At 41.9% G+C, this 7,952-nt stretch overlaps 1 protein-coding gene across 1 annotated transcript; it reads right to left on the bottom strand.

Annotated features, from left to right (window-relative positions):
• Nucleotides 1–5,541: 5,541 nt before the first annotated feature.
• LOC147152572 (antihemorrhagic factor cHLP-B-like) lies at nt 5,542–7,236 on the bottom strand. Its single transcript, XM_086048571.1, has 7 exons — nt 6,983–7,236; nt 6,776–6,886; nt 6,619–6,703; nt 6,268–6,437; nt 6,065–6,181; nt 5,789–5,869; nt 5,542–5,724 (listed from the first exon to the last, which is right to left on the bottom strand). The coding sequence occupies exons 1-7, from the start codon at nt 7,190–7,192 to the stop codon at nt 5,581–5,583; spliced, it is 918 nt and encodes a 305-aa protein (XP_085904697.1). The 5' UTR covers nt 7,193–7,236; the 3' UTR covers nt 5,542–5,580.
• Nucleotides 7,237–7,952: the final 716 nt, after the last annotated feature.

The raw sequence follows: 7,952 nt of genomic DNA, 5'->3' as shown, positions 1-7,952 counted from the left end.
CTACCCTGGCAGCTGTATTAAAAAAAAAAAAAAAATCTGAAAAAAAAAGAATAATGACTAGACAGTAAATTAGTGGAAGAATATTGAGGGCTTGTGAAGGTAAATTGGGATGCCCTGATTCTGTCATCAGCCGTCACTCTAGTTAATGGCCCTCCACAGTCTGGGCCTTCATCAGCCATTCTGAGTGAGAATGAGCTCCAAACATTGAGAAATTGTTTGATGGAGTTACCGGAGCTCATCATTTTGGTGTGAAGATGGCCTGGATGTTGTGACTTGTAAATTCATCCTATGTGTTTTATTCTAAATGTGATTGTACAGTATGTAGACATGGTACTATTTATCTGTCTATTGTAATCATCTTGTTTACCAACTTAACTAATGTCATAGTTCACTCAACAAATTCAATTAAAATAAATGTAAATTATTTATGAGGTCCATGTTTGTCGGTCAAAATGACACCCAGTGCACATTTAGACTGTGAGCTGCACTGGCAGGCGTTAAATATCTTCTTTGAAAGCTCAATGGTAGGCAGGGAGTTGAGAGGAAAAACATAATAGAAGCTGTCAAGATCTAAAATTATGCAGGAAGCTTGGCGAGGAAACGTTCACAGGCAATTATGCAGAGGGAGGTACCCTCATAAGGACACCTCCTTCATTTCAGAAGAGAATTGGACACACAAATAGCAGTCCAACTGAAGCGGCTCTTGCATGTTTTTTGCCATATTGTTTTGTCACTTTACATATGGGAATGATCACACAAATGCACATTATTTCACAGTTGATACCTCCTCACTGCTTAATGGCGGCAATCAGTCTTGGCATGTTGACATTGCCGGAGTTTAATTTTCTTGCACTGAATGAGCGTAAATTGACACATATATTGAATCATTGCGGAATATAACCCGAACCCGACTAAAAAGCTCCAATCTCCCGACCCAGTCAGGAACTGATTGCAGGAGCTTTAAACCCATCCTTCCTGCTCATTTTTGAACAACAATCTGGCTTGGTAACAAGGAAGCCATTTTTTGTTTTGTTTTACCCATTTAGAGGCATTTGGTGTTCTTTTAGTAGGCTTCTTTTCGTTTTTAAATTTGTTTTATACTGCCCAATCAAAATTCACAGTAGCCTCCGTCAAGCTGTTTTGGCCTTTCTCTCAGTGATGTAACAAATAATGGCATTTTTAATTACTGTTTTTTTTTGTGCATTGAAGGCTGTTCCTATAGCACAGGTTCTATTCATAATTATCCCCTTCATAATTTACTTGTATACTGTATTCCTAATTCTGGTCCTATGTAAAATGTTGCTGACGCGGCAAGAAGGTATTTTAAAAGCCATGCCTGAGTCTGCACAATCCGGAGTTTTGTCATGAGAGTCATAAGAGAATGAGGAAAAAGGGGAGTTTATGGACCAGTGTTGACAAGGCCAAGTGCTTGGAATGGACCCTCGGTGGGAAGATTGTCTGTCACGGCCCCCAGACGGAGGATGGTGTCCAAAGGAAGAGGATAAAGTACCTGATAAGCACACCGTGAGGTGTTCTGTTTCTGCTGGCAGGCAGGCTCTTGAGAGCAAAGGAGATAGGGGGAAAAAAAAATAAAAAAAGTCAAGAGGAGACAGAGAGATGGTGAATCCCCATCTGTGTCCAGAGACAAGGAGGGATTTTCACAGACAGAAAAAAAATCTACCTCGGACCACCCAACATCTACTTTTAACTTGCATCTTGTGTGGCCGTGCTTATCCGAAGAGGCATTGAAGAACATTTTGTGCGCAACTCGTAATAATGAGCATTTATGCGTACCATCAATCCTGTCTGTAGCTGTACCACAGGCAACAGAGGTGTTTATATAATCAATAAAAATTGCTGCTAGCACATGACAATGAGCGATTGAAATGTATAAATATAATGTGTTTTATGGCAAACAGGGGTGGCTCAGGCTCTGATGGCTAATTTATACTAGAATTGATGGTGCCGGGGTTTTAGTACATACTGAATGGGAAAAAACATCACTGGGTTGTGCAAAGTGTGAGAATTTGCCTCCTTGGTAACTTTGATGTCCTTAGTGTAGCCAATGGCTATGGCAATAGCATAGTACACTGAAATGTTAAGTATGTTCTTATGGCAATTTAGTAGGTTTCTGTATGAAAGGAAAATAACTGTATTGTAAATGAAGATATTTTTGAAGGTTTGTGTTCATGAATAAATGGATGAAATAATATGCCTGAATTCCTAACCACTTAGAAATGTCAGTAAGGCCTGGGTTTCATTTGAAAAGAAAAATCATATTTTCAGCACAGCATGACTGCTACTTGGCGAGTGCATTGCTGTAGGGGTTGACATACACGCAGGGAGCTTGCTTGAATGCAGTGTGCTAGAAAAATAGTCCTGCTATGAGCATGATATAGTGCTAGCCTAAAACTTTTGTATGATTACAGGTAAGAACATATTATAAAGTCACATCAAACTGACTGACTTTACTCTCCAAGGCAGTTTTTCAATTCATGTTCTCCATTTGTGTCTTTACTTCAATTCATCAAAAACATTTGATAGGGAATGGATCTGTTTTTTTTGCAAATCCAGGGGCATAGCTGGAAATTTTGAGTGGGGTGCCCAGGGTGACACAATACCTCAGTGAGGGTTGGACAGGGGTTGCCGTGCATGTGTGCGTGCGTGAGTCATTCTTTATCATACCATCCACAGTGAGCGTTTCATGAAATAAAATTCACACATGTCCACAACAATTCCATCACAGTCATAGTCAAGCAGGAACAAGTCGAAGTATAAAGCAATGTTTTACTGAGCTTAATATAGTAGCTAATGCCATTATTTTTGCAGTTGCTTTGCTTTTCTTGTGCTATCTCTACGTTTGTTCCTGCTTGTATTATGAGTGTGTGCGTGTGTGTGTACGCAAGATTGGTACTGTATATGCGTGCATTTTATTTCATGAAACCATGACTGTGGATGGTATGTGTACAATGACTCATCTGCCATGTTGTTTGCTTGCTATGGTGTGAAACTAAGAATCAAATGTTCTTGACTTGAGACATATTGTTTTAGAGTTTTCATTGAAAAAAAAAATTCTTTAAATATTTATTTAAGAATACTCAATCCATGTGGAGGGGTGGCCAGACTGTGACAAGGAATGGCCACCATGTAGCCCCGCCCCTGTGCAAAACTGTCAGATGCTAAAATTATGGGACCACATTCTATTCAGAAGGAGCTCCAATTTTATTAATCCAGTCAATTTCGTTTGCCAGGAGATGAAGGGCTTCCCTCCATCCTATTCCAAGCTGGACATGTTGATAGTGCTGTAATTGTAGCACTTACTGACACATTCATTCCAACTTTGCTTGGCAGTGAAGAGTGCTCTGAATGAGGATTGTAACTTATATCTAATGGCCAAAATAAAAGAAACAGTTCAAAATGCAATTTACACCTTCACAGAGGTTGTGTCCCTCAGTAATGAAGTTCCCCCAGGCAAACAATCCAAGCCAGTGGTGCCCAAGTCCAGTGCTCAAGTGCCCCCATCCAGCCTGTTTTAGATCTCGCTCCTCCAACACACCTGATTCAAGTGATCAAGTTTATTATCAGGCTTCTGCTTCGTTTGCTAATGGAGGAAGGAGACATACTGTATAAAACAGGCTGGATCGGGGCTCTTGAGGACCGTACTCAAGCACACCTGATCTAAGCAATCTAATCAAATTTAGACTGTAAAAAGAATGCTGTAGTGAGAGATTATATTTATATCATCCCGATTCTTTGCTTTGTGTGAATATTACTGGTGTGCAAACAAGTGCATTTGAATGTGACTTATTTGGTGATACTCCGCCCAACCTTTCACCCTATGTTTCTGGCGAGAGTTTGAAGCTCACTCAGTTCCATATGAACTGTGCCTTGCATGCAGTCAAAATCATCAATTCATCACTCGTTCATTCATTTTCACCATTTGTTCACTTCCATCCAATCATTTTTGTTTTAGTTGCAGGATGTTCTCAGCAGGTTAGTGCGAGTGGTCTGTGTGCCTTATTGTGCCAGAGCATGTTTCCTGTGCAACAAGTCAACCTACCTCCTGTTGTCTATGTGTCTTATTTATGAGAGAGAACAGTCCTCACTCCACAAAAAAAGGGGGGGGGGGGGTAAGAGTGCACAAATGTCATCCAGATGGTCTGAGACACACATCATCCATCTGAAAGGCATTCACCCTAATCTCGGTCACATCCTGCTGCTCCACTGTTTTGACAGAACGCAGACGTCCAGATAGTGTCAGATCTTTTTTATTGTGGCTGTTGGTCAAATTGGGTACAGTAAAATAGCAACCCTGGAGTAACATGAGAATAGCACGTAACATAACATGAGTTATGTACAGTAAAACACTGAGATTTAATTCCATTTTACAGAAACGTAACATTCTAAATTGACTTTTTAAGTGAGTTACAAAAGTTCTTTGCACGTTTGGTGGTTCAGTGCCTCATGCAAGCTGAAGTGCTCATCTCATGTGATGACAACCAAACCGTCATTGACCCTGACATTAGAAAAAAAAGATGACTTTTTTAGAATTAGTCATGTATTATGAGAAAAACAAAAAAAACTTCCAATGACTGCGTTTCTTTGAGAATAGCTAAATAACAGGGGTGCCTAAGCAGGGTCCACTAAGGCTGTCGTCATGCTCGTTTTATGGCTCCCTCTTCCAACACACCTGATTCAAATGATCATTTCAGCAACAAGGTTAGAAGGCTGATAACCTGATCATTTGAATCAGGTGTGCCGGAGAAGGAAGACATCTAAAACAGACTGGAGAGGGGCTAAGGGCTGGACTTAAACACCCCTGATGTATACTGTATTAAAATAAGTAAATTCTCAGAAATAGCTTAGAGAGAGTGGGGGTTAATTTAGAATTTGAAAAATGACAAAACAATTTTCAGACTTTTAAAAGGCTTACCCCCAAGGTGGTAAAAGAAAAAAAAGCAAAGCGTTCAAATATAGTGGCAGAGCCAGAACGTGACTAATGGGTGGGCCTGAACATTTCGCTGAGTAAAATCTTCATTGTCCAACATCGTATATTTAGATAAAATTGCAAATTGAATAAGTTCACTTTGCTTAGACAACCAATTATGCCATTAATATTCAATAAAATAAAATGCAAATTAAATTTTTTTCATGAATCTCACTGGGTCGGCAGTCTGTCAATCTAATCTAAATACAACCCAGCTTTTAGCATGAAAGCTAACTGGCCAAGGAGTAGAAGCAAACTCATGTGGTCGAGAAGTCTCAGACGTGTTTGTGGTGACAAGTTGATGTTGGCCACAACACGAGTCAAAATTCAACACTGCAGGGAGCCATTGCACTCCAAACAGCTGTCAATTTTGGGGACTGACAGATAAACACTTGTTAATCCCACTCCTTGAATGATTTGACTTCAAATAGTTGGGGGGAAAAAAAAAAAAAAAAAAAAAAAACACCATGTTCTCACTTGAGTTTAGGCTACTGCATTAAAGCCAAAAGGTTCAAAAATGTTCTCGCATCGCGTGATCAATAACAAGCAGCAAGTAACCTCCCTCTTTTTATTACAGTTGACATGTGATGACATCACTCAAGCGGGAAGGGACAAATGTGATGGAGGGACGGCTCAGGATTTTGCAGCTGCCCCTTGCACATGCAAGCTTCCGCACTTTGGTGGAACGGCGGGCTGCAAACTGGCTCCGGCTCACCATCTGGGAGGGACTCTGAATTCTGTGGAGAACCAAAAGGAAAAATGAACGCTCTGTGTACAAATGTGCCTTTCCTGTTGACTTACCTTTGGTGGGTACATGTCACACTCAAGTTCTCCCACTTGACCGTGCGAGTTGTAATAGGCGGTTTGGCAATAGATGTGATGCTTCAAAGAAAGAAAAAATAAAACGGATCACTTTGTTTCCAAAGTACCAACTGTGGTTAAAGTACAAAAAAGTCAACAGTAAAATGTCAGCCATATTCAAGAAACTCAAGGCAAAACTTAAGCACCCCTTGTATCAACAATATTCAAGTCAAGCAGCAAATCAATCTTGTCCCAAACCAGCAAGTCGCAACTCACAGCTCGGTCAGGGCAGCGAGGAGTGCAGGCCAGCAAAGTATGCGTGGCCTCTCGGGGACACGTCGTCTCCACCAGGGCGAACTTGAGCCAGGTGATCGTGCCGATAGTTGCCATGTACTGCGACAGCAAGGACAAAGGCGGGTTTAAAAGAAAGTCTGGCACCTAACGCAGAAGGGGGGGACGGGGTGGAGAAACGTAGTCACCTCCTCGGTCAGCTGAGCCACCTCCAACAGGGTGAAGTAATTGTGGTGTTTGCTCTCCTGATTGAACTTGAGCACAGATGCCTGCACGGCACTGACGCCCGTCGGGTCGTTGAGGGACAACAACTTGGGGCAGGAAGGGCAAAGGGTCATCATCTCGTCTTGGGTGTGGTCTGGTCACAGAAAAAGAGCACATGTTAACTATGCGACCGCAAGCAGGATTGTGCTCGGTTTGTTACACGAACAAAAAAAAAAAAAAAAGCAGAAGAGGGAAAGCATGGTTTGGAGTTCCAGGCGGAACACAAAATATAGAATTTCAATCAATAGGTTCATTTCAGTTTGACGTCTCACAACCTGGTCTGGTGGTGCATTCATATCTGGTGATTTTGGCCACGCCCCACATGACCCAAAATTCAACACTGCAGGTGGCCATTGCACCCTAAACACAAACACAGAACATGTCAGCAGCAGAGGTAGCAGTAACTTGCTCAATTGAAGAATCCATATTGACCCGCTCATTGTCTTGCCACAGCTCGCACTGGTCCGCAGGTTTGGGGTTGGTGAAGTGACATTTGGTCTGCACCAGCATCACGTTGACGTCAATGTGGCAACCTCCAGAAAACTGCAAGGAGACATGAGAGGGACAAAGTGGACTCGTGACAACAGCCTCCGTCAAAGAAGGCAAACAATGCGTTGTGGTGCTAAGCTAAGCACTAACCTGCTGATATTTGCTGCTCTGCACCTCTTGCAGCCTGAACTTGAAGCCGTGCTTGTGCTTGCGGTTGATGTGCTGGACGGCCATGCCGGCCGCTGCCTTGACGCTGTCCTCGCTGCATGTGAGCGAGGGAGGCGAAGATTTCACCACGGCCAAGCCAGGAAGAGCCAAAGCGCACCACAGCAGAACCGCAAACAGGTGCGCAACCATCATGACGCGTCAAAGAAGCGCAAGCAGAACATGTCACTGCACTCGCCCGCACGCTTTAAGCAGGCTGACGGGCTTGGACGACCAATCGCAGAGGAAGACAAACAACTGACACCTGGGGGCCAATCAGTACTGGGCCGGCTTTCAATCAGTCGCCATGGCGACGACTGTTCACAGCTCAGCTTTAGCAATAAAATAGACTTGGATTCAGAGAAATAACATCTTTCTTTTGGAGTTAAACATTTTGTTTTTATTTTCAGAAAAAAAGTCAAGGTATACTTTTATTGTTGTAGGAATGACCATTTGAGGGAGATAAAAACTACGGTGGATTTTTGCTATATGGAGGGGATAGCGGCCAAGACCAATAGAAAATAGTGAAATCTGAAAATAACTGATGCGCCCTCATAAGGAATGGTCTTTAAAAAAAAATCCTAACCCTAAAATGTAAATTTGAGAAAATAAAACAATTTAAAAAATATGTCTTTTTAAGAAAAAAAAACAATACAAGCAAAAAAAATGAATTTGAGAAAATAGTATGACTTAAGTAAAAGACATGTCCAGACACTAAAGAAGGCAAGCCATTGGATTAATGAAACCACAACTTTTCTGTCACCACATTTTGTGTGATTGCAGCACTCAACCAACTGCGGTGCTAATGCTCCGACTGTCTTGACTGCATCTGCGGATGATCTGCTGCTAAAGAAAAAAATCTCCTTATTGCAGGGCAGTGTAAAATGGTTCTATTTTCAAATATGACTAGGAAGTG

The sequence above is a fragment of the Filicampus tigris genome, chromosome 1, assembly GCF_054856515.1.
Source record: "Filicampus tigris isolate MCC_2025a chromosome 1, RoL_Ftig_1.0, whole genome shotgun sequence".
In the NCBI taxonomy this organism is placed as follows: Eukaryota; Metazoa; Chordata; class Actinopteri; order Syngnathiformes; family Syngnathidae; genus Filicampus; species Filicampus tigris.
The sequence above is the reverse complement of the archived record's forward strand: the minus strand, read 5'-3'. Positions and strand labels throughout refer to the sequence as shown.

What these genes read in the sequence shown, in the direction of transcription:
- LOC147152572 (XM_086048571.1), bottom strand. Translation starts at nt 7,192, where the DNA reads ATGATGGTTGCGCACCTGTTTGCGGTTCTGCTGTGGTGCGCTTTGGCT. An exon ending in AGAGCAGCAAATATCAGCAG is followed by an intron (nt 6,887 to 6,982) that starts GTTAGTGCTTAG and finishes GTCTCCTTGCAG; the next exon opens with TTTTCTGGAGGTTGCCACAT. An exon ending in TGAATGCACCACCAGACCAG is followed by an intron (nt 6,438 to 6,618) that starts GTTGTGAGACGT and finishes TTCTGTGACCAG; the next exon opens with ACCACACCCAAGACGAGATG.